The 27,392-nt window shown below is 43.4% G+C and overlaps 1 protein-coding gene across 1 annotated transcript in view; it reads right to left on the bottom strand.

The window, feature by feature from the left end:
- trpm2 (transient receptor potential cation channel, subfamily M, member 2) overlaps nucleotides 1-27,392 on the bottom strand; it is a 114,542-nt gene that overhangs the window by 70,641 nt on the left and 16,509 nt on the right. The window contains exons 3-10 of the mRNA XM_055638177.1: nucleotides 24,610-24,783; nucleotides 14,970-15,058; nucleotides 12,192-12,357; nucleotides 7,658-7,838; nucleotides 6,216-6,382; nucleotides 5,730-5,910; nucleotides 4,278-4,339; nucleotides 1,556-1,756 (exon numbers count right to left, since the gene is read on the bottom strand). Of these exons, the coding sequence (XP_055494152.1) occupies nucleotides 1,556-1,756; nucleotides 4,278-4,339; nucleotides 5,730-5,910; nucleotides 6,216-6,382; nucleotides 7,658-7,838; nucleotides 12,192-12,357; nucleotides 14,970-15,058; nucleotides 24,610-24,738 (1,176 nt within the window). The 5' untranslated portion in view covers nucleotides 24,739-24,783. The remainder of the gene's footprint in view (nucleotides 1-1,555; nucleotides 1,757-4,277; nucleotides 4,340-5,729; nucleotides 5,911-6,215; nucleotides 6,383-7,657; nucleotides 7,839-12,191; nucleotides 12,358-14,969; nucleotides 15,059-24,609; nucleotides 24,784-27,392) is intronic.

The following is a 27,392-nucleotide window of genomic DNA, read 5'->3' as shown; positions in this document are numbered from 1 at the left end:
CGTGGATGATGACTGAGAGTTTAAAAAAAAAAAGTTGCATCAGTTTTTATGTGATGATGATATGGTGGAACAGGATGCAAAGTAGCTGCTAGATGTAAGTGGAGACTTTGCTAAAAGAGAATTAACAAACTGCAAAGGGAACCAACCATTGGATCTCATAGATAGACACAAAATGCTGGAGTAATTCAGTGGGACAGGCAGCATCTCTGGAGAGAAAGAATGGGTGACGTTTCGGGACGAGACCCTTCTTCAGACTCTGAGTAACTACGCTGTTACTCCAGCATTTTATGTCTATCTTTGATTTAAACCAGCATCTGCAGTTCTTCCCAACCATTGGTTCTCTGTGGTTGCACATCAGACCGTTTGCTCAGATATAGTACTGGAGTATTATGTGCAGTTCTGGTCACCAAGATTGAGGGGAAATGTGAGAACACTGAAAGGTGCAAAGGACATTCACAAGGATGTTGCTTGGGATGGAGCAGTCTAGCTATGAGGAGAGACTACAGAAGCTAGGTTCAAGAGGGTTAAGAGGGCACATGAGTATGGATTTCAAAACCTCATAAGGTATGCAGAGGGGTTTTACTATGCACATGTGGCATCCCCAGATTAGCAACAAAAGCACTCCGGATATTTGAGGAGAGGTAGATGGAGTTTCAGGGAAACTGAGAATTATAAGGAATGAGTGAGATCGTTACTGAATAGCGGCAATAGGGTGGCATGAGGTAGAGCTGCTGCCTTACAGCACCAGAAACCCGAGTTCGATCGTGACCATGGTGCTGTCTGTATGGTCTTTGCGTTCTCCCTGTGACTGCGTGTCATTTTTTTGGGTGCTCCGGTTTCTTCCCACACTCCAAGACATACAGGTTAATTGACTTTGGTTAAACTGTAAATTGACCCTAGTGTGTTGGATTAGTGTTAATGTATGGGGTGATCATTGGTTGGCGTGGACTCAGTGGGCCGAAGGGCTTGTTTCCATGCTCTATCTCTAAAGTCTCTGTAGTCTAAAGAATAGTGGAGCTAAGGGTTGGAATATCCATCTTCTTCTGTTTTGTTACGCAAAGCTGCTATACAAATAGAAAGAGGAACTGGAATGAAATTACGAAGCATCTTAGAAAATGGGGAAACTTGCTTTCACTATCAAAAAGGCAATATCAGAGGCCACAGATTTAACATGAGGATAAATCAATGCAGGGCCATTGAAAGAGGATAGGACATAAGTCAATTGCTCTTTCAGGAAGTTGATGAGGACATGGTACGGTGTGAGCTACACATACCGGTGTTGGCTAAGAGTCTTGGGCGATATACTTCGATGAAACTAGTGGTGCACTAGGACAGGGATGTAACTGATAAAATATCCTTTATCAAGCAAGAACACAATGATAAATGTGATTTAATTGCTAAATGGAGTATGATGTACAGCATATGCATTTTTCAAAAAGTGTTTGGTAACCACATGAGGTTTGCAAAGAATTCAGACATGTGGTACGAGGGGAAATGGAACCCATAAGAAAGGAGGAAGGATGATATTTGCTCCAACGTGTGGCCATGCCTGTACCTTTTTGGTCCACAATATTATTTCTCGTTCAGAGAACATGTTGTAGCTTTCAGCAAAGAATGTGCGCAGCTGCTTCTGGATGAAGGGGATGGTAATCTCAGTCATGGGTAGGTCAGCTGCATTTGCCAGGATGTCAGCCACGCGGCCTGACCCCTCCACAATCACACAAGGAGTTCCATTGCTCATCGCACCGTGTATCGTCTGCAAGACAAAAATCACCGTCACTAAACAAAGAGGCAGAGGGGATCATGGAGTGACCACAAATATTTTCCAAACATTGAATGTTCAGGGGTGGCGCCTATGGACGAGAGCATTGCAAATGTTGCATTATTTTGTTTCAAAGATGATGTATGGATAAAACCCAGCAATCAAGAACAGTCATTTTAACCTCAGTTCGCAGGCAGAGGATGAGATGAGGTCCTGCAGTAGAAGTGAGAGGGCGAGGGAAAAGTAGGATTAAGACATCACATACGTTGATGGCACCGCAGTAGAGATGAGGATCAAAAGCTTTAAGTTCCTAGGAATAAATATCATTGGCAATTTATCCTGGACCAGTCACATCAAATCGATGGCCTCAAATGCACATCAATGCCGCTACTGCATTAGAATGCTAAGAAAGTTTAGCATGTCCCCACCAATCCTCAATAACTTCTACAGATGTGCCGTAGAAAGCACCTTATAGGGAAGCATTATCATCTAGTTTAGGAACAGCTTAATCCAAGACCGCAAGAAATTGTGGACATAGCCCAGACCATCAAACAAACCAAGCTCTCTTCCATTGACTTCATCTGCACGTCACCCTACCTTGTAAGGCTACCAGCATAATCAAGGACCAGCCTTACCCCGGTCATTCCCTCTTCTCCCCTCTCCCACCAGGCAGGAGTTAGAGGTTTGATATATCTAGATTAGGAACAGTTTCTTCTCAGCTCTTATCAGGCAACTGCATGGTCTTGTCATCAGCTAAAGTGTGGTCCTGACCTACCTCATTGTAGATCTTTGAACCATCTTTATGTGGACATTATCAGACTTCAATGTTATATTTGTGAACTAAATGTTGTACCCTTTATCTGTGCACTGTGGACAGCTTTATATTATTCAAATATAGTCTTTACTGTGACTGGATGGCTCACATATAAAAGCTTTTCATTGTAGCTTGACACATGTACACATGACAATAATAAACTAAACTAAACAAGATGAGGTGTCAGTGTAATGGGATTGCTGCATCAGAGGGCCTCTTCTGTGGAAGATCCTCATTATTGAATATATGATGTTGAGAGGTGCTGTGAAACAGTCCCTGGGAGTTAATCAGAGGAATATCTGAAAAAATGTGCAGATTACTTTAACATTTTAAACTGGAAGGAGTACAGAGAAGATTCACGAGGATGTTGCCAGGACCTGCGGGGTTGAGCTGCAGGGAGAGGTTGGGTAGTCTATAACTTTACTCCTTGGAGTGCAAGAAGCTGAGTTGTGACCTTAAAGAGGTCTATGAAATTATGAGGTGAATGCACAGTCTTTTACCCAGAGTAGGGAATCAAAAGCATATGTTCAAGATGAGAGGAACAAAATTTAAAATGAGAGCCATCTTGATCACTCAGATGATGGTGGGCATGTGGAATGAGCTGTCAGACGAGGAAGTTGAGGCAGATACTCTAACAGCCTTTAAAAGACACTTGGGCAGGTAAATGGATAGGAAAAGTTTAGAGAGATATGGATTAAATGCAGGTAAATGAGACTAGCTTAGATGGGACATCTTGGTCGGCAGGGACGGAAAACCTGGGGGGCCCAGGGGACACACACGTCCCCCCTCTATTTTCAGAGGTGGGGGACATCCCCACCAAGTTTTGTAATCCGGATTTTAAAACCCAGTGAAATCTCCGCTTTCCGCGAGAGAGTGGGGGTGGGACTGATGATCGAGGGCTCCGATTGGACGAGAGAGACGTCGGTCAGCAGGGAATGGCGTTGGGACATGATGATTCAGCGCGATCATTGGAGGAGAGAGGAGTAAGGGGGGAGGGGGTGGGACTGAGGATAGAGCGCGGTGATTGGAGGAGGGAGACGTGGCACACATCTGCACCTCATCCGCAGCCAGGATCGATCCCGGCTCTCCGGCGCTGTCCCAAGTGCCCCCCTCCCCCACGGGTGGCCAGAGAGGTCGGGAGTCAGACAGGAGTTGTACCCCCAGGCCCACAGCCAGCGCAGAGAAGCAGCGCAAAATCCAGCTCACTCTGCCTGTCCCGCCAGGTGAACCTACAGTCCTTCCTGGAATTGCGGGAAATATGGCCATGGTGGAGAAGCAGCGCTGGTGTCCCGTCAGTCCAGGCAGGGCTGTAGTTAACAGGGCTGCGTTGGGTTGAGCCTCCGAAGCTGCACGCGCGCATGAGAGTGTGTGTGTGTGTGTGTGTGTGTGTGTGTGTGTGTGTGTGTGTGTGTGTGTGTGTGTGTGTGTGTGTGTGTGTGTGTGTGTGTGTGCGCGCGCGCGTGTGTGTGTGTGCGCATGCGCGCGCGGCCACCAAAAAATTGTGTCCCCCCTGAGTTGGGCAGAAGGCCTGTTACATGCTGTGTGACTCCATGGCTGTATAACATTGAGGATTGCAGGATTTGCCAATTAAACTGACTACATTTTCTCCATGTGCATAAGTGTCTACATTTTCAGTAAAGCTAGCACATTAGATGTATAAGATTTTAATGTCCCAAAACATGAAAGGGTACATTAACTTACACTCAATGTTCCAGGCCCACCTTCAAGGACAACACATACAATTGGGATTTCAAGTCCAACATCTGCAAAATAAAGATTGAAATTGAAATAAGGAATTGGAGTTTGAGTTCAATTCAGATAAATGCAAAGTTTTACATTTTGGTAAGACTAATCATGATAGGACCTGCACAATGTGCAAGTCATATCCTAGGGATTGTACAGAAGAAAGAGACATCAGAGTGTAGGTGCATAGTTGCATGAATGTGGTGACACAGGTAGACAAGGTATTAAAGAATGTGTTTGGCATGCTTGCCGTCATGAGTAGAGGGATTAGGACACCATGTTACAGCCGTACAAGATGTTGTGAAGGGCACATTTGAAGTACAGTATACAGCTCTGGTCACCCAACTATGGGAAGGCAGTCCGTTTGCCTTGTTTCTTTTTGTCTTTTTTTGTTTTGTTAGGGGTATGTTTTTGGTTTATTTTCAGTTGTGTATATGTGGGGGGTGGGGGGGATGGGGGTGGAAGAAACGATTTAAATCTCTTCCTTGAACGGGGAACGCAGCCTTTTCCTTGTCGTGTCTCCGTTTCACTGGGGCCTAACATCGTGGAACTGGCGGCCTCCAACTGGAATCGACCTGATGGCTCTGGTCGCAGAGCCTGTGAACTTACAGAGCTGGCTGACTTCAGAGGCTGTGGTGGCGCTGTGGCTGCGGCCCGACTTCAGAGCTTCGGAGGCTTTGGCCGCAGGCCCTGTGGACGTTAACATCGGGAGCTCGCAGGTCCCTGGTAGGAGACCGATTTTCAGGAGCTCCCGTAACAGCAACTTCACCCGCCCTGAATCGCGGGGTTTGAATCGGCCCGTTGCAGGGCTTTTCATTGTCCAGCGTGGCTTAATCAGCCACGTGACTTACCATCGCCCGCCTGGGGCTTTAACATCAAGAGCCTCAATCACCTCGACGCAGCAGTTTGACTGCCTGACCGCGGGAGAAGAACAGGGAAGAGCTAAGACTTCTGCCTTCCATCACAGTGAGGAGGTGTTTGGAGATTCACTGTGATGGATGTTTGTGTGAAACTGTGTTAATTGTGTGTTTTGTTCTTTTTGCTGATATGACTGCAGGGAACGAAATTTCGTTCAAACCTTTGTTTGTTTGAATGACCATAATAGGCATTCTATTCTATTCTATACCTGACAGGATGCAAAAACGATTTGCATGGTTGGTACCGGAATGGAGGATTTGAGTTATAAGGAGAGGATGGATAAGCAAAAAATGTTTATGCATGGGGCATGGGTGGCTGAGGGTTGACCTTATAGAGATTTATAAAATCTCTCCTCTTAAACATTCCTATTATTGTACAACAGGTATTAATTTTGTGTTTTGCTCGCAGAGTAAAAATTCTCTTAAATTCCACGTTACTTGTACTTCCCACATCCACACAATCTCTGTCCTCAGCCATGTTGCCAACTCTTACCTTCAGTCCCCATTCGCTGCTTTGAGATGTATCTTTCTAACTGGGTTCTCAGGGGAATCTCCACACCATAATGTCCTTGGGTCCCATCATCCACCAGGATAAAATGGGTATGGTTGTAGTCCAAACAAGATAATCTGCCCTGATTTTCTTCATCCACGTAATATGTTGCAGGGAACTTCCCCTATTTCAGAAAAGACAAACCTAGTTAGCCACCAAAGCACTGGAAATTTGTGTTTGCATCACTGTTCTCTGTATCTCCTCAGGATTAAATGCTACTGACTGCCAAGTCCCTTCCTTGTTGCCACCCATGTCACAAGGAACATAGGTTCAACAGAAATAAAGTTGTTAACCTGAAGGCCTCAGGTACAATTCGTAAGTGACTCTTCCAGATCCTATTTGGAGGTGACTTTTGGTTTACACGTGAACAAAAGCTATGACTGTTGAGTATTGACAAATAAAAGCAGTAGATGCAGGACCATTTCTCACATGTGTATCGACCAGGCTGTCACGGTTGTGCACGATACCCCAGCTGGCAACACCGATGGCAATGATTTGCTTTTCTTTCTGGGTGCTGGTCATGTTACAAAGTCGCACAGCCTCTCCAACGTACTTCATCACTCCAGTGAAGGAACCCCCTGAGATTATCCATGCACCTGATGGGAAAGTTTATGACAATAAAACACTCTTGACTCGTAACAGGATATTCAAAAAGACAACGGTGTATTTTTTTACATAAAAGTATTTATTTCGAATACAAAGAACCAATAACAATGTGCGGCATGGTGGTGCAGCGGTAGAGTTGGTGCCTGGCAGTGCCAGAGATCTGGGTTCAATCCTGACTATGGGCGCTTGTCTGTACGGAGTTTGGACGTTCTCACTATGGCCTGTGTGGGTCTTCGCCAGGATCCCTGGTTTCCTCCCACACTCCAAAGATGTACATGTTTGTAGGTTAATTAGCTTAGTAAATTGTAAATTGTCTCTAAGTGTGTGTGTAGGATAGTGTTAATGTACGGAGATCACTGGTTGGCGCAGACTCTGTGGGCCTGTTTCTGCAGTGTATCTCTAAACTAAACTAAACATTCAATGTAGAAGAAACAGACAAAATATCATACGCATTTAAAATAGAGGAAGAAGAGAGAAGGAAACACGGGTGCAAAACTGAAGAATAGAGAAGCACAAAGTTTGAGTGCATAATAGAACAGAACATGTTAGGGAAACAAGGAGCAGTAACAACAAAATAGTGGGAAAGAAGTGGGAATCAGAGTGAAAAGAGTAGTAAATTGAGATAAGATATGGGGAAAGAAGATCCCAAAACAGAAGGAGAAAAGTGTACTAAACGGTGGGGAGAGAAGCAAGACTTTACTACCTCAGTTACCTCCTCTGGCAGCTCGTTCCATACATCTACCAACCTTTGCGTGAAAAAGTCACCCCCTCAGATTCGTATTAAATCATTCCCTCTCACCTTAAACCTATGTCCTCTGGTTCGCTATTCCCCTACTCTGTGCGTCTACCCGATCTATTCCTCTCATGATTTTATACAACTCCATAAGATCACCCCTCATTCTCCTGTGCTCCAAGGAATAGAGTCCTAGCCTGCTCAATCTCTCCCTATAGCCCAGTCCCTGAAGGAGCAATGTCTTAACAGAGACAGGGGCTGAATGTAAAATAGAGCAATGGGAAAACTAAGATGCTACCTCACCCACTGAGTTTCTCCAGCATTTTTGTCTACCCTTGATTTTTCCAGCATCTGCAGTTCTTTCATAAACAATGGGAACCTAAGTAATCATTTGAAAAAGAGAATCAAAGTACTCGGAGAGATAGGAGTTATGTGAAGAACAGGTTGGGGTGGGGGTGCGAAGGGGGGGAACCATTGGTGGAAAAGAGTTATACACTCTAGTCTATTTTTAAAACCGTTGACGTCTTCATACCTGTTGATTGCGCCACTTTCATGAGGCCTCTGAGGAACATGAACCTCAAGTCTGGCTTCAGATTAAAGTTCTTTGCCCCTCCAGTGACGGAAATGAGAAGGTGGGGAGGATCCAGCTCCCAGTACTTGGTCATGAGCTGGTATAGTGCCACTGGTGCTGTGTCATTCGAGACTCGAACGTACTGGAAATGACAACCAAGAACAGAGATTACTTGGTTATAAAGGTCTCTAATGCCGGCTGAGCATGGACAACAAGCAGTCTTCACCAAGAACTGTGATCCCCAGGAGGGAGGGACTGAATATGCTGAGAGAATGGAGCAGCTGGGCTTGTATACTCTGGAATTTAGAAGGATGAGAGGATATCTTATTGAAACATATAAGATTATTAAGGGTTTGGACACGCTGGAGCCGAAAACATGTTCCCGATGTTGGGGGAGTCCAGAACCAGGGGCCATTTAAGAATAATGCCCCTGTCCCACTTAGGAAACCTGAACGGAAACCTCTGGAGACTTTGCGCCCCATCCAAGGTTTCCTTGCGGTTCTCGGAGGTTGCAGGTGGTTGCCAGAGGTTGCAGGTAGTGGAAGCAGGTAGGGAGATTGACAAAAACTTCCGGGAACCGCACGGAAACCTTGGGTGGGGCGCAAAGTCCCCAGAGGTTTCCGTTCAGGTTTCCTAAGTGGGACAGGGGCATAAAGGTATAGGCCATTCAGAATGGAGATGAGGAAACACTTTTTCACACAGAGAGTTGTGAGTCTGTGGAATTCTCTGCTCAGAGGGCGGTAGAGGCCAGTTCTCTGGATACTTTCAAGAGAGAGATAGATAGGGCTCTTAAAGATAGCGGAGTTGGGGATATGGGGAGAAGGCAGGAACGGGGTACTGATTGGGGATGATCAGCCATGATCACATTGAACAGCAGTGCTGGCTCGAAGGGCCGAATGGCCTACTCCTGCACCTCTTGTCTATTGTATTGCCATATCAATTCCACACCGCACAAATATCTTTATTTGCCACCTTGACTAAAGTTGCACATGATCTATGGATATGGTCTCAACAAAGCCTTGTACACTTGCAATAACATATTCAAAGAAGGACCACTGCTTGAAGCACATAGTTAAAGGATAGGAAAGTTGGGCACTTTCAATATCTCAGGGTATAGAATTTTTGTTGATATAGAGGGGGAGTGGGAAAATAAAATGATAGGAGGTATTGTACTGTTAGTCAAATATTAGAATACTTCAGTATTGAGGGATGTTGGTTTAGTTTAGAGATACAGTGCAGAAACAGGTCCTTCGGCCCACCGAGTCCACGCCGACCAGCGATCCTCGCCCACTAGCAATATCCTACACAGTAGGAACAATGGACAATTTTCAAAAATTGGACAAAAAGCTAATTAACTAAACCTGCACGTCTTTGGAGTGTGGAAGAAATCTGGAGCACCCAGTGAAAACCCATGTGGTTACGGGAAGAACGTACAAACACCGTACAGACAGCACCCATGGTCAGAATCGAACCCGGGTCTCTGGCACTGTAGTCTAGTAGACACATCAGAAAAGACCATATGAGTGGAAATTAGAAACACAAAGGGTATCTTTGCTTTGTTGGTGGTGTATGACAGACCTCCGAACAGAGAGGTCTCAGGGAGATGCAGGAAAAACAAAGTCATCAACAAGGGAATTTTAATTTCATGAATATTTACTGAAATTGTCTCAGTGTTATGGGTTCAGAGGGCAGAATCTTCAAAGTATGTCCAGGAGAGGGTTTTTTTCTAAATATATAGATCAACTACAATTACAGGACATCCTGGGGAATGTAGATGGTTAAGCAGAGGGGGTTTATTTTGGAGATAGTGACTTCTGCATATCTTAAAGGATAAGGATGGGCCAGTGTCTAAGGTCTTAAATTGGGGAAAGCTGATTTCACAGACATAATGGAAGGCATTTCAGGTCAGAGCAGGCTGGGCAGCTTTGAGCAGCAAGCCTGGTAATTAGGTTACACAGAAAAGCTGGAGAAACTCAGCGGGTGCAGCAGCATCTATGGAGCGAAGGAAATAGGCAACGTTTCGGGCCGAAACCCTTCTTCAGACTGATCGGGGATGGGGGTGGGTGGGGACAAGAAAGGGAAAAGGAGGAGTAGCCAGAAGGCTGGAGGGTGGGAGGAGACAGCAGGGGAGCTGAGGAAGGGGAGGAGACAGCAAGGACTAACAGAATTGGGAGAATTCGATGTTCATGCCCCGGGGGTGTAGAGTCCCCAAACGGAATATGAGGTGCTGTTCCTCCAGTTTCCGGTGCTGGTAAGCCTGGTAATTAGTTGCACCAAGTGAATTTCCGGTTATTGTAGGAACTTTACTAAGCAAGTCCGTGGACAGGTTTGGGCAGTCACTTACATGCTAGATCAAGATTGTCAGCTTTGAGCAACAAGCCCGTTGGTTATTTGCAGCATCCAAACAAGGCAAATAAACACAGGGCAAGGTGTTTCAGAGTAACTCGTTGGGGTGAAGTGCTGCGTGGAGGTCAAGTGTGAGTCTTTGGTTCAAAAGTCTTCAGGGAGGAGGGTGAAGCATGGAGGCTATCAGAAGCGGATAGGAGGATAGGGGGATAAGATACAGTCTGCTGTTGTGAGTCTTACTTTTTAAAATTGGTCTCTCTTTCTTGGTTCAGGTGCCACTAGTGGATGGCAGGTTAGTTGGTGCATTGCTCCTCCTGCAGGATGTAGGAAGTCAGGGAAACTGCTGGATCATTGAGAATGTTTCCAGAGAAAATATGACATTTTGGGCTTGCATCTTAACGGGAGTGGTCTAACAAACTTGTGCAAATGCTTTTGGGAAAGGTTTAAACTGAGTCTACAGGGAAGGGGGGCTCTGAGCAGTTGTTCAGATTAAATGGTACAATCAACGAGGTAAATGATTGTCCAATTACACATCAAGGGGATTGAAAACTAATTTGCATCTATTTTAATGCAGGGAATATAACGAGTAAAGTAGATGAACGATTGGTTGAAGGACAGGAAAGATGGGCAATTAAATATCTCAGGGTATAACATTTTCTGCGATATAGAGGGGGAGTGGGAAAATAAAATGATTTGAGGTGGTGTGCTGTTAGTCAAAGATTAAGTATCGACACAAAACTCTCCAGAGATGCTGCCTGTCCCGCTGAGTTACTCCAGCATTTCTTATCTATCTTCGGTGTATAACCAGCATCTGCAGTTCCTTCTGACACAAACTAGCTCCAAAATTTGCTCGGATGACAATAGTGGTTTGACTGATGATATCCCATAGGAATCACTGCTAGGACCCTTGAAGTTTGTAATATACATAAATGATTGGGATGTGGACGCGGGAGGCCTGGTCAGTAAGTTTGCAGATGCCACTAGGGTTGATGGAGCTGCTAATAGTACTGAAGCTGGTCGTGGTGTGCAGATACATGTTGATGGATTTGTGAAATGAACTGAAAAATAGCAGATGGAGTTTAATCGAGACAAATATGAGGTGAAGGTGCAAGAGATTGCAGATGCTCGAACTCGTTGCAAAAAAACATCAGCTGGAGGAAGTCAGTACTCTAACTGAGGTCTGACCCAAGTGTCATTAGTACTCCCAAAATCTATTACCTCACATTTATCAGGATTAAACTTCATCTGCCATTGTTCAACCAATTTCATCTATACATTAATATCAGCTGTAGCCTCCATACTAACAATTCCACTAATTTCTGTATCTTCCTTCTTTCTGTATTCAATGCCCTGACTAATGAAAGACAGTATCCCGCATGCCTTCCTAGCCATAATATCTACACGCATTGCCATCTTCAAGTGTACATTGACGTACTCCAAGAGTCCTCTGTTCCTCAACACTCTCTAAGACGATTCCATGCAAAGTGCACGTCCTAGACTCATTAGTATTCCCAAAGGTTTTCACCTCACAATTCCAGATGGTCTAGATTATAGGTCTTGACCCAAAATGGTGACTATCCATTTCCCTACACAAATGCTTTCTAAACCACTGAGTACCACCAGCAATTTGTATTTTTGATCCGGATTCCAGCATCTGCAGTCTCTTGTGTTTCTGGTTCAAGTAACATTTCCCAGTAAAAATCTGATCATGCAGAATTTTTAATGAAAATGTTAGGAACTGCTATTGTATTAAAACCCACTCCATCAAACAGTGGGGATGAAAAACCAATATCAACTTGAACTTTAAACAAGCCTAGACTGATTTGGGCAACATGGTGGTACAGTGGTAAAGTTGTTGCCTTACAGTGCCAGAGACCCAGGTTCGATCCTCACTCCTTGTCTGTACGGAGTTTGTATTTTCTCCCCATTACCTGCGTGGGTATTCTCTAGGATCTCCAGTTTCCTTCTACGCTCCAAAGAGGTGGAGCTATGTAGGTTAATTGGCTTGGTGTAAATGTAAAATTGTCCAACGTGTGTGTAGGATAGTGTTAATGTTCAGGGATCGCTGGTCGGAGCGGACAGTGGGCTGAAGGGCCTGTTTCCACGCTGTTTCTCTAAACTTAACTGGACTAAATTAAGATCGACATACTTTCCCACTCTTCTGTCCTTGACCTTCAAATGCTATGTCTCCGAATGCATCAGTTGGGAATTGTTGGATGTGTTTTGTGGCGTTCCATCTCTCCCCTTGTAGTTGGCCTGCTTTAAGGGCTTCCTCACTATGCTGGGACTTGGCATATCCACATTCACACACTGGCCTGTGAAGAGAGGTACAAAGCAACTTAGTAATATACATCATCAAATGGAAAGACAGCAGTGCAGCAACAGTGTGTTCGGACTTCCCTCTTCCTCTCTTCATTTTATCCAGCAGTGTATTTCAGGTACTCGCCTATGTCTACGTGAAAAAAGATCCACCTCAGATGCCCGTTAAATTTCTCAACCCTCACCCTAAATCTATGCCCTCTAGTTTCATTCATAAGGGGAAATTATTCTTGAAATTTACCCTATCTTTTATTTTTTATTTTTATAGAGTCTGCAAGTCAGAGTTATATAGCACGGAAACAATCCAGCCCAGGGGAGCCCAACTGGAAACCTGGTTGCAGTAGATGATGTTAGAGGAGGTACTTGTGATCCTTCAAGTTTCAAGTTCAAGTGAGTTTATTGTCATGTGTCCCTGTATAGGACAATGTAATTCTTGCTTTGCTTGAGCAGACAGAACATAGTAGGCATTTACTACAAAACAGATAAGTGTGTCCATATACCATAATATAAATGTATACACACATGAATAAATAAACTGATAAAGTGCAATAACAGAAAATGGGTTATTAATAATCAGAGTTTTGTCCGAGCCAGGTTTAATAGCATGATGGCTTTGGGGAAGTAGATATTCCCGAACCTGGTTGTTGCAGTCTTCAGGCTTCTGTACCCTCTACCTGAAGGTAGCAGGGAGATGAGTGTGTGGCCAGGATGGTGTGGGTCTTTGATGATTCCGCCAGCCTTTTTGAGGCAGCGACTGCGATAAATCCCCTCGCTGGAAGGAAGGTCAGAGCCGATGATGGACTGGGCAGTGTTTACTACTTTTTGTAGTGTTTTCTCCGACTAACCTCTGTCGATCCTCTGTCTAACCTGAGAGAACTGTCGGGTTACCTAGATGGAGTTGAGGGGTGAGGTATAAGGACAGGTGTTACACCTCCTGCAGTTGCAGGGGAGAGTATCTGGGGAGGTGGCGGCTTGGATGGGAAGGGATGAGTGAACCAAGAAATTGTTGAACGAGCAGAAGGTGGAAAGAATCAAAGATGGGAAGATGTGATTAGTGGTGGGATCCCTTAGGATGTGATGGAAACCTCGGAGGATAATGTGCTGGATGTGGAGGCTGCTGGATGAAATGGGCTCCCACTTTCTGTCATAGATGAGGCCCTCACGTGTGTCTCCTCTGTGTCCCGTAGTTCCGCTCTCGTGCCACTTACCTCCAGGCACAACAAGTGCAGAGTTGCCCAATCCACACATTTCACCCCACCAGCCTCTGCATCCAACACATCATCCTCCCTTAACTCCTAGAGCAAGAAACTAAGAACATGGACATTATGCTCCAGTTTTAGAAAATATTGGTCTGACATCAGATGGATGCAGTTCTGGTCACCACTCTTTAGGAAAGATGTTATACAGCAAGAGTGGGTGCAGAGGAGATCACTAGGATGTTAACTGGATCCCATGGACACTAACCTTTTGGTCAATGGCCCATGCAGGACATTGTCATTTGGGAACAGTGTTGCAAAGCTGTGCCACTATCCTGATTGGTTCTGAAAACTCAGCAAGCAAATGTTGGCAGTATGCCATCTCAATATTTCTCTCAAATCCCCAAAACTCCTGGAAAGCTGATTTACTCCTGGACAATTCCCCTCAACTCCTTGAACCATGGCGGCCACAGTGCCGCAGTGGTAGTGTTGCTGCCTTACAGCACTTGTAGTGCCGGAGAACAGGGTTCGATCCCGGCTACAGGTGCTGTCTGTACAGATTTTGTACGCTCTCCCCGTGACCTGGTGGGTTTTCTCTGAGATCTTCGGTTTCCTCCCACACTCCAAAGATGTACAGGTTTGGAGGTTAATTAGCTTGGTGTATGTGTAAATTGTCTCAAGTGTGTGTAGGATAGCGTTAATGTGCGGGGATCGCTGGTCGGTGCGGACTTGGTGGGCCAAAGTGCCTGTTTCCGCACTGTATCTCTAAACTAAACTAAACTACCCTGCATTTGCCCAACTACTCAGACCTCGATGCTGGTAAAAAGGGGATCAGATCATATATAAAAATAATAATTCTCTCTGATCCCAACCAAAAATTGTACAGCTGCTGTTCAAACTCAGTAATAGTGCAGGTCAGTAAAGTGTTGATAGTGTAATTGATGAATTATTTATTTTTGCTCTAAGTCTTGCAATAACTGGACAAGTGGCTTGGGTTTTAACTGACTATATAATTCCCAGGACCACCAGCCAGCACATTTGATAGCACTGGATATGAACGCTCTTCAGGCCAGGTTCAGGGCTGATGCAGAAATGTTCAGCAGAGCCGTTGAATATTAAGACAATGTAAGATGACATATCATCATTTGGCATGGTGACTTGTTGCTGAGAGGAAATGTATAAATTGAGGCAAAGCAAAGTTAATCCAACTGAGGAACAGAAGGCAGCTGCAGCTGCCAAAATCAGACAACTCTGTCATGAGCAGTTTCCACCCACAGTGGCCCTGATTAGAGATAACCCCAAAATGCAACTGACTCTAATTCCCATCTCCCCGCACCCTGCATTTGTCCCTGGGCTCCATCATATCCCAAACTCAGGATACTTGACCACTCTCTCCCCAAGCCTCCTCTTACCTTGTGGCCTTTGGCACGTCTTCGCTTTCCACAAAGTAGGCGCAAGACTTTTTCCTGAGGTTTTCCTGTATCCATTTTCTAAAGTGGGTCTGAAGCAAATGACAAAAAAATGGAGGAATATCACATACTGTGAGATCAGAGTTACCAGTGGACTGGTGTCAATAGCCTACCTCCACCTGCTACCAGGTGGCATCTGCATCCACCCCATAACTTTGCCATTTCCCAACTCCCCATCCTCGTCCCTTTAAACACTTCCCTACACTTCCCCTCCTAGTTCCCCCTCCCCTTCCACTTCCACTCCGTTTCTCCCTTCCCTTTTGCCCTCTCTTTACTACTCCTTGTTTCCATTGCACCTCCCATTTCCACCCCTCCTTTTTTCCCCATCCCGTATTCCCTTTTACCTCCTCTCCCTTTTACCTTCCTCCTCTCGCTCTTCCATCCCCTCACTCTCCTTTTCTTTTCTCTCCCCTTTTCCTCTCCTCACCCCTTCCCTTTTCCAAATTCCACCACCCATTCCCTATCCCTTCCCTTTCCCTCTCCCCTATATCCCTCTACCCTCCCTTTCCTCTTCTATGTGCATAGCCAGTAAAATAGTAAAATAATACAAAATCTGGTAGCTTCAAATTAAATAATTTACAGCTGTTCAAACCCAGTCATAGTGCAAGCTAGTCCAGAAGGACATGCACACTTGCCTAAGTGCCTCCAGAGTGCAATGATTCACACATCAAATTTTACCATGTCTTATGGAAAGCTGGCTTTGACCTGGCCAAATATTCTATGCATGTTAGATTGAAAAGCAGCATTGCAGGTAATTAGGTGTCTTCAAGTGTCCTACAGACAGGAAGTGTCACAGCTGGCGTCCTGGTGCCATCGCAACAACCTGGAGCTCAATGCACTTAAGACAGTGGAATTGATTGTAGACTTTAGGAGAGCTCCCCCTCCTCTCACCCCACTCACTATCAACAACACCACAGTCACATCTGTGGAGTCTTTTAATTTCCTGGGAAACAGCATCTCTAAGGACCTTAAGTGGGGGGCTACCATCGACTCCAGAGTCAAAAAGGCACAACAGAGGATGTACTTCCTACGGCAGCTGAGGAAGCACAATCTGCCACAGGCAATGATGGTCCAATTCTACACGGCCATCGTAGAGTCTGTTCTCACCTTCTCCATCATGGTCTGGTTTGGCTCAGCTACCAAGCACAACACCTGGAGGCTGCAGCGAATCGTCCGATCAGCAGAGAAGGTTATTGGCTGCAACCTTCCCTCCATTGATGAACTGCACACTCTAAGGGCCAGGAAGAGAGCGAGCAAGATCATCTCTGACCCCTCTCACCCTGGCCACAAACTCTTTGAATCACTTCCCTCTGGAAGGCGACTCCGGACTGTCAAAGCTGCCACAGCCAGACATAAAAACGAATTTGCCAAAAATCTGTAGCCTCTCTTTGATATGGTATTTTGTTGGTTCACATGCTTGATCAATGGTGTTTTATCATTAATGTTTTATTATTATAAATGTTTAGTGTTTTCTGAGTCATTCGTAACTGTCACTGTATGTCATGTTGTAACTTGTGGGCGGAGCACCAAGGCAAATTCCTTGTATGTGAATATTTGGCCAATAAACTTACTTACTTACAGTGCAAACACATCTGGAGGATTTGCAGCTCAGTACATGGGTTGATTAGTTTCAAAGTATCAATGCTAGGTTACTACATTGACACTGCAATTTCTATTGGTTCTGCAGCAGGTCCAAGAATGCAAAAATTGATGTTCAGAAGATCGAACCAGAAGCTGAAATGACCAAGTCAGGGGAAAGGTTGTAGGGGTGAGGTGTAGTGAAGTGTGCAGTACAACAGGTGAACACAAATTATGTAAATTTAGACTTTGCAACACCTTTATTTAGAAACATTTAAAGTTCACAATCAAATTGGCCTGAAAGTAGTGGCCCCAAACCGACAAATTAATGTTGAGTAGTGCTTATTTGGAGGTAAATTTGTACTATCTGTACATAACTAAAACTCTGATCTTGTGCACTTCTGGCTTGCGTGGTTTTTCGTATTTGTGCAAAAACGGTACACGATAGCACTACAATATTTTATCAGCTCACTCACCATTCTCCTGTGCTGCGAGTGCAACTAATTTCGTTTCGATCTGTAGTATATTGTAAAAGCTAGCGAGGTTTAAAAATCGTAAAAACCGCATGTGCGCAGATCGATCTCCTCTTCTGCCAGTCAGCGTTGCGCGGATTGGTCTCTTCTCCTGTCACTCCCCGGGATGGTCCGCCCCTTCCTGCGCCATCGCATCTTTACTGGAGCAGAGGGACACTGCGGGTTGCGGGCGGAGTGTCCAACCGGACACAATTTTTGGAGGGACCAGAAGCGGCCCGGCCCGGCGCGGAGTCGGAGATGTCGCCAAATGGAAAGCGGAGAGTCTGATCCCGGCGGAGGAGAGCATCCAGCGCCCGCTGTGAGTCCCAAACGCACCGCCATCACAATGCCGCGCAGCTCCAGCCCCTTCCCCTCTGGTCCCCCTCGCTGGCTCCTGCCCCCCTCCCCGTGATACCCTCCTCTCCCCATGGCTCTTCCCCCGTCTTTTCTCCGAGCACTTCACCCCCTAACCCTGCCCACCCCACCCACCCGCCGGCACGGCCGTAGCTGTTGGTGCTTCCGGGCCGAGCCGAGGATTGGAGGCCTGGCTCTAAGAGCGCCGACGGCTGATGCTCCTCCGGGGCACGCAAGAAGGGAGAGGAGCAGCAACCTCGAGATCCTTGGAAGGTGAGGAGGGAGTGTGGGGGAGGAGAGGGTATAGAGGGAGAGGAGGGGAGTAGGGAGGTGAGAGGACTTATGGTGGGAGAGAGTGAAAAGGAGAGATGAGGGAGGGATTGGAGGAGGGTAGGAGGATAGGGTAAAGAAGAGGGAGAGTGGGGGAGGAGGGGGAATAGAGGGAAAAGGGGGAATAGAGAAGGGGGGGAGTGGGGGAGGTAGGGAATAGAGGGAGAGGATGGCAGTGGGGGAGGTGAGGAGGGATAGTGGGGGTAGGGGAGGTGAGGAGTAGGGGACGTGGGGAATAGAGGGATGGGAGGGTGGTAGGGAGGGGAGAGACGGGGAAGGGAGGGAGTGAGAGACTGATGGTAGGGGAAAGGAGAGGGGGAGAGAGGTGAGGGAGGTATTGGGGAGGGGAGGAGAGGGGAAAGAAAAGGGAGGGTGAAGAGGAGGGGGGGAGAGTGCTAGGGATGCGGGGAAATGAGCTGCGCCTGTGCAGTTGGGGGCTATAGGTGAGTGGTGGAATATTGTGTTGGGGGACCAAGCCTCCTGTGTGACAGAGCCAGTGGGTCCCACTTATTCTAGTTCTTGATAATTACAATTTGATTTGGAAAACACTAAATATTTAAAAAATAAATATCGAAAGGTTGATCCCGAACCAGTTTATTACAGATGATGGCTTAAAATTATTTCAAGCAAATTATAGTGCAGATCATGTCATAATTAGTAAAATCACAATGGATCTTGCACCTCAGTGCTACTTACTAACACTAACACTGTATCCCATGATCCCTGTGATTTCTTGCAATTTAATAAGGAAATTGTTCATGGTTTGGTGTTTTCTCATAACAATCCAAACATAATTTCTGCCCAACTTGCCCACACCAACAAACATGTCGATCTACACTAGTCCAACCTGCCTGCATTTGGCCCATATCCCTTTAAACCTGTCCTATCCATAAGAAGATACCCTATGGAGAAAATCTTACATTCGCTGATAATATCGTAAGATTCTACAGGGATTATCCTCGGGAAATTCTGGCAAAAACACGCGAGTTTAAAAGGACAAGCAGTATTTTATATGGACATTCTGAAGTTCGTTGTGGCGTGATCTATCCAGCGAAAATGCTAATTTTGTTTAACGGCAAGCAACGCTCATTCACGGACCCGGACTCTGCTTGCAAATATGCCCAGGAGATTTTAAACAAAATTCAAGGAGGAGCAGAATAATAGCCATTTTATCTGTGGAACTTGTTTTTTCTGTTTCAATTAAGACACTAGAACTGTTCAGACGGTTACCAGACAGGCTTATCTGGGAAGAATGTTTTTCAAAAACAGAGGCCGAATTAAATTTCTGAACTGAAAGCACAGATGGAAGCTCAAGGTCGCAGGCTCGTTGCCAAGTCCTTCAGCCCTGAGAACTATGAGACTGTCCCCTTTTGAAATGGCCATGATATGATGCATCTGTCCCACACTATATGACCTATTATTTACACATATAACATATAACTAACTAACTAATTAACTACTTACGCGCAATAAACTCAACTAACGTTAAAGGCGTAATGTACTATACTAACACGACTAACTATACAGCAGGAAGGATGGGGGAGGTTAGACATATATTTTAAATACTAATTATGAATTAACTAACATACAAGTTAATGAAAAGTGTAATTATTGACGAGGTACTTTAACCCATAATTACTTTTATTTTAGTCCAAATCTTCTAGCTTCTCTTTTACTCTATTTTAAACTGTTCAGCTATTAATTGACCTGATATGATAATTTTGGTTACAACTAGAGGGAACCGACTAACGTTGGGTCACACTTTAATAGGGGGGTAAGGCCCAGTGCATAATCTCATCGACGGAGGTCAATTTAAAAACAATCCTAGCTACCATTGGTGGCTTTTTTGTAAGATATCGCTTTTTTGATAACTTACACTCACTTATTTTGTTTATTCACAATTATGTGTTGTATGACTTAACAATTATTGTGTACACTTTATTTTATGTTTTTCTCTTTCCCTTAATTATGTTTAATAGTGTCAGGAGATGTAAAATTACTGCAGAAATTATGAAGGACAACTCTGGAATCGGGATTCCGAGGTACTTGGCTGCATCACATGAATCATACAGTCTGGTAATAATAGCCAATGCAAGATAATAGTTGAATAAATATCGGAGGTCTCACTTTCTGTAGTTGGAACATCAGAGGTGCGAACGAGCCAATTAAGAGGGGTAAAATTCTGGCACAATTTAAATCATTAAATATGGATATTGCTTTCCTACAAGAGACACATTTGAAACAACAAACTCAGATCAGATTAAGGGCAAACTGGATAGGTCAAACCTATTACTCCTCATTCACCTCTAAAGCAAGAGGCACGGCCATTATAATTCGGAAGGGTATACCTTTTAAATTAAATAAATCCATATCTGATAAAGAGGGAAGATAGGTTATAGTCACGGGAGAAATTTACAATACACCATTAACTATGATAAATATTTACGTGCCTAATTTTGATAACCCACAATTTTTTAAGAAAATAATAGATTTAATCGCAGAGCATAATTATCAATATATAATAATGGGGGGAGATTTTAACTGTGTTATAGACCCATACTTAGATAAACCAATAAAGGTAGGGAAGCGTCTTGTTAAAACTAAGACCTGTGAATTTTTAAATACTTATATAAAAAATAACAACATAGCTGATGTTTGGAGAATAGCAAATCCAAGTGGTAGGGAATATTCATTTTACTCATGGACACAAAATTAATCCTGTATACGAATAAACCATCATATCATAATAGTATTATTTCTGATCATTCACTATTGACTTTTATACTTAAAATTGAGGGAATGCCGGGTATAAAACCTTTTTGGAGATTCAACGCACACATATTAAATAACCCGCAGGGCTATGAGTATATAAAAGAACAAACAACATTTTTTTTCGAAATAAATGACACGCCGGGTATTTCTGCACCGCTATTATGGGAAACCTTCAAGGCATATATTCGCGGCGTCATAATCTCTTACCAAAGTTTTCAAAATAAGGAAAATAAAAGAGAACTTCAGCGGATAGAACAGGAAATAAAATTACTAGAACTGGACAATGCAACTGACCCAACCATAGATAAACATAATAAGATAACTTTATTGAAATATAAGATCAATAGAATACTATCGGCAATAGTAATAAGATTATTCCAAATTACAAAACATGCACACTTCGAATTTGGGGATAAGCCACATAAATTACTTGCGAGGCAACTGAAGCAACAAGAAAAGGAAAAAACTATCACTAAAATTAAATCGGATAAGGGTGAGTTTCTAACACTGCCAAAGGATATTAATAAGAGGTTTGCCCAATTTTATCATAATTTATATACATCTAAAATAAATACAGATGTTAGTAAAATTACAAATGTTTTAGATAATTGCAATCTCCCAAAATTGGATAGTTTAGAACAAGAGCAATTAGGAGCACGGATTACTAGTGAAGAAATAAAACAAATAATAAACTCACTGAAAAATGGGAAGACCCCAGGACCAGATGGTTTTAGTAATGAATTTTATAAAAGATTTCAGGAGTCAATTGTGCCAAGATTATTCAATTTATACATGCAGGCTTATACCGAAAATAAACTACCAGAAACCCTAGCAGAAGCACCAATAACGCTTATACCAAAAAAAGATAAAGATTTAGATGAACCGGGTTCTTATAGAGCTATTTCACTTCTAAATACGGATCAGAAAATTTTAGCAAAGATTCTAGCTAGAAGACTAAATAATTATATTAACAATTTAATAAAAATGGATCAAATGGGATTTATACCCAAAAGACAATCATTTAATAATTTGAGAAGGCTTTTCAATATAATGTACTCTCACAATGAGGACAATGAAGATATTTCAGTTGTTACGCTGGATGCAGAGAAGGCATTTGATCAGGTAGAATGGCAGTATTTATACAAGGCACTCCAAAAATTTAATACGGGAGAGAATTTTATTAGATGGGTTAAACTACTTTATGATAGACCTATGGCAAGAATGTTAACTAACAATATGCTATCTTCAAAATTTTACTTATCAAGGGGTAATAGGCAAGGTTGTGCCTTATCGCCATTGCTATTTGCCCTTATGATAGAACCACTGGCCGAAAGGATTAGAAATCACCCGAATATTCACGGATATAACACTAAGGATTCAAAGAATAAAATTTCATTATACCCTGATGATATCCTTTTATATATTACTAATACACAAACGAGTATACTCACCTTATTAATACTAATTGAGGAATTCAGCTCTTTTTCAGGATATAGAATAAATTGGAATAAAAGCAAAATTATGTCTTTAAAACCACAGGATTCGAGACACTTACTAAAATTCCCCTTCAAAATTGGAACAGAAAAATTCAAGTATCTGGGTATTCAAATTACGAGAAGACACAAATCAATATTTAGTGCCAATTTTATGCCACTATTAAATAAACTGAACGATATGATTAAATTTTGGAAAACGCTCCCACTCTCATTGATAGGTAGAATTAACGCTATAAAAATGACTTTCTTACCACAATTAATATATTTGTTTCAAGTGATCCCAATATATATTCCAAAATACTTTTTCAAAAAACTAGTACAAAGTTGAATAAATTTTGGAGCGATATATTTGATATATTTACAAAGCTTTTCAAATCCAGAATAGAACCTAAAATGGAATGGATTATATTTGGAATAATAGTAGAAGATATCAATTTAAATAAAGACCAAAACGTTTTTTTTAATTATGGGTTATTAATTGGAAAGAAACTGATACTTAAATTTTGGAAAAATACAACCATACCAACTGTTAAAATGTGGATTAGGAATCTGATGGACATAGCACGCCTTGAAGAAATGAGACTCCGACTAATAGATAAATATGACCAATTCTTAAGGAGTTGGTCTCCTTTCATCGACTTTTTGGAATCATGTGATGCAGCGGTACCGTAAAGATTGCTGATTTCAGTTCATGACGCGGATAGATCTACATCTCCGAATAAAGATTTGAAAATTTCTCTTTTAAGGGGCCTTCTCTCCTATTTCTACTTCCCACTTTTTCTTTTTTTTATGTACACACTTCACGTTTTTCTACTCTCTATCATCTATTTTTCCTCTTTTTCCCCTTTCTATTGTTTTCTTTTTCTTGTCTTGCTTACTTCCTTCTCAAAACATAAAACTAGAGGTTGTACATAGAATGGATTACGGTATGACATAGTTGGCACCTAAAATTAGGTTCCACTGTACTGTTTTGTACTACTTCTAATAAAATAAACAAAAAAAAAACCCCAAAAAACTGTCCTATCCATGTACCTGTCTAATTGATTCTTAAACATTGCAATAGTCCCTGCCTCGACTACCTCCTCTGGAGGTAGCTCATTGCATACACACACCACCCTTTGTGTTAAAATGTTACCCCTCAGATTCGTATTAAATCTTTCCCCGTTCATCTTAAACCTATATTCTCTGGTTCTCGATTACCCTGCTCTGGGCATGTGCATCTACTCGATTTATTTATCTCATGATTTTATATACCTCTCAGCCTCCTGCTCCCCAAGGACTAGAGACCCAGCCTGCTCAACCTCTCCCTATAGCTCAGTCCTGGCAACATCCTCGTAAATCTTCTCTATACCCTTCCAACTTGCCAACATCTTTCCTGTAACATGGTGCCCAAAACTGAACACAATACTCTAAATGCGGCCTCATCAACATCTTATTATAACTGCAACATGACCTCCCAACTTCTATACTCAATACCATACTGACGACCATAATCAGCCCTTGTCTATCTAAATGCATGTATATCCTATCCCTCAGAGTACTCTCCAGTAACTTTCCAACTACAGATGTTATGCTCACTGTGCCTATAATTTCCAGTCTTTTACCTCCAACCCTTCTTGAATAGAAGCACAACATTTGCCACCAGTTTTCTGGCACCTCATGTTAATGACATCTCGTAAATCTCTGCCAGGGATTCTGCAATTTCTTCTCTAATTTCCCACAGTGTCCTTGGATATAAATGATCTGGCCCTGGGAGATTTGTCTACCTTCATTTGCATCAGGAATATTGCAATGCTTGTTGTAATCTGGCAAATAACAGTTTGGGGTGTTTTCCACAAGGCCTTACAAATACATATTTAATAAAATATTTCACAAAGATGGCATTCCCCACTCCTTTGACAATCGTACATTTCTGGAAGTCTGAGAGTTTTCTAACTCTGGCATAGAAGTTACCCATGAAAATCTCTTTAAAATTCAGTGTTGAAAGGCAGCAATGTTCCTCCTTAACTCTCATTTGGACCTTCCGGTGTTGGCCTATATGCAAATGTTGAGCTGACACAACTGTGCTGATTCCATATTAGAGTGAGCCAGGGCCCATATTAGAGTCAGGAGGCATTCATTAATTGCCTACTTGTAGGAGTTGCTGAGTCGGTTCACCTGATCATTCTTGACAGCATTGGCTTCAGTGTGCTCCCAATATAAACTGCAGGAGTGCATCCTCCTGAATTACCCACTTACCAACAAGCATTTCCTGCTCTACTAGTAACTAAATCTGCAAGTCCCACAATTGACTTTAGAGCCCACAGTGGAATTGAGTAATTCTCTGTACCAAGGGACATCTTAAGAAGACAATGAGAAGGCTGCATCCAATGTATCTAATTCATGTATCTAATCATGGACTTCATCTGTCTTGGAAGATGCTGGCTTGATAGTGACTGCTTAAAATGAAAAATTCCCCTTTCCTAGAGATCTCTTTGGGATCATGGAAGAAAAAATTGTAAGAATATATTTTGTCCATTCACACTGTGCTAAAGACTCTACCTGTTCTGTTGCTGAATTGTTCACTCTTTTGATGAAACTGGGACTTCTTACAATGGTGCTGCTATGAAAGGTTATGCTTTGCCCATAATTCCCAGCTTCCAGAGGAGACAGTTTGTTAGTAGATGACATGTTTATAATTTTTGTTATCTTCTCAGTCCGTGTCAGCTGCCAGTCCTATAGGAAGAAACAGAACTTTGGATTAGCTCATAGAGTCATGGAGTCATACAGTGTGGAAACAGGCCCATCAGCCCAAATTGCCCATGATGACCAACATATCCCATCTACACTAGTCCTCCTTGCAGTAAGTACAATGCTTTTTGATACAGATATGGCAATAACTTTTCCTAAAAATGTTGTACAACAAAATAACCGTTTCCAATCGATTCATCAACGTGAATTTCATCAACTAAACTAATTTACAAGCATTTTAAATGTCAGCTTAAATAGCGGCAATTGAGCATTTGACAGCACTAGGCCTCTACTCGCTTGTTTAGGAGGTTGAGGAGGGGACCTCATTGAAACTTACAGAATAATGATAGGCATAGATAGAGTGAATGTGGAAAGGATGTTTCCACTGGTGGGAGAGTCTAGGACCAGAGGTCATGGCCTCAGAATTAAAGGGTGCTCTTTTAGAAAGGAGGTGAGGAGGAACTTCTTTAGTCAGTGGGTAGTTAATCTGTGGAATTCATTGCCACAGAGGGCTTGGAGGCCAAGTGGATATTTTTATGGCAGAGATAGATAAATTCCTGATTAGGAAGGGTGTCAAGGGTGATGGAGAGAAGGCAGAAATGGGATTAGGAGGCAGGGATCAGCCATGATTGAATGGTGGAGTGGACTCGATGGGCTGAATGGCCTAATTCTACTCCAATAACTTGTGAACGTGAACATAACATAGCTACTCTGCATTGGAGAAACCTATCCAGCCTGCTTCGAGTAAGTAGAATGTTTTTTGATATCATTGGCAATAACATTTCCCCAGGAGCTTTATACAACCAAATAAACATTTTCAATCGATTCAACACCATGAATAACGTTAACTAAACTAGTTTACAACAAGTTATTTTAAAGATCGACACAAAGTGCTGGAGTAACTCAGTAGATTGGGCAGCATCTCTGGAGGAAAAGTATAAATGAACTTCTGGGTCTGGATCTTTCTTTAGACTCTGCTTCTTCAGAGTCCTTTTCTCATTGTGACGTCAGTCAGATTTTTTTTCCAAAATGGGTGAGTTTGAAGAAATTGGGCTGTTTTTTAAATTTCAACGATTAATAACTTCAGAAATATATGTGGAAATGTGATGGGAAGATGTTTATTGCCACCACTGGAAAAATGTGAGCAGGATGTGTGAAAATGGGAAGGCTGTGGCCTAGCGTTTGGAAGAAGATGGGAATTAACCAGATTGACACACACAGAGACGGCCACGCACACACATTGTGGGCACAAACAAGATGAAGACTTTTAGTTATATAGAGAAATAAGACCAGTTATATAAATTGTGACACGACATTTAGAGTAGCGTGTTCCTGTTTGATCATCATGTTGAAGTTGTCAAGCTGGAAAGGATGCAAAGATTTACAAGGATGTTGCCAGGACTCAAAGCTATAGGGAGAGTTGGGCATGCTAGGATTCTATTTCTTGGACTGCAGGAGTATGAGAGGTGATCTGATAGAGGTGTACAAAATCATGAGCGGAATAGATTGGGTAAACGCAGTGCCTCTTACCCATAGTAGGGGAATCAAGAACCAGAGGACATAAGTTTAAGGTGAGGGGGGGAAAGATTTAGTAGGCACCTGAAGGGTCACTTTTTATTTTACATAAAGGGTGGTGGGTACATGGAACGAGTTGCCAGAGGAGATATGTTCAAGAAGGAACTGCAGATGCTGGAAAATCGAAGGTAGACAAAAGTGCTGGAGAAACTCAGCAGGTGCGGCAGCATCTATGGAACAAAGGAAATAGGCAACGTTTCGGGCCAAAACCCTTCTTCAGAGGTTTCAGCCCGAAATGTTGCCAATTTCCTTCACTCCATAGATGCTGCCACACCCGCTGAGTTTCTCCAGCACTTTTGTCTGCCAGAGGAGATAGTTGGGACAGGTACTATCGCAATGTTTAAGAAACATTTAGACAGGTACATGGGTAGGATAGGTTTAGAGGGATACTAGACCAAGTGCGGACCCGTTGGGCCTGTTCCCCCAGCGAAATATTCCACCACTCACCCATAGCCTCCAGCTGCGCAGGCGCGGCTGATGGGTTCCCGTTGTGACGCCAGAGATCCCCATTGTGACGCGAGTCATGGCAACCCTCACCCAACTGCCCAGGCACGGCCTTGTTTTCTATACCACGTCAGCGATGAAGTTGTACTTGAGGCGGGAGGCTGTCAGGGGGGACGGGCCGAACAGCCTGGAGCCGGGGGAGAGGAAGGGAGAGGCCGAGGCTGTGGTCTAGTCCTTGCCCTGGGTCCCGCTCCTCTCCCTCTCTGCGGGCCGCTGGAGCAGCAGCGCCGCTGCCCCCCAAACCTAGCCCCAGCCTCAGCAGGGGAGACTTTCAGTTATTTTTAAATCGCACACGCGGATACCGGGTCCTCTGCGCATGCACGGTCACGCGGCAGATGGGCAGGTCAAGTGGAAAAGTGTTCTTTGTATTGTTTAATATGTCAATAATTAGTAAAATACAATGTCAATCTGAACGAAATTTGGCTAATGCACACCCCAGGGCAACGATGAGTAAGGTGGGCCAGAAATTGTAGCACTATCGTGTACCGTTTTGGCGGAGTTTCGATGATGTTGAA

Source organism: Leucoraja erinacea, chromosome 7 (genome assembly GCF_028641065.1).
Source record: "Leucoraja erinacea ecotype New England chromosome 7, Leri_hhj_1, whole genome shotgun sequence".
NCBI lineage: Eukaryota > Metazoa > Chordata > Chondrichthyes > Rajiformes > Rajidae > Leucoraja > Leucoraja erinaceus.
This window is presented reverse-complemented; position numbering and strand designations above follow the sequence as displayed.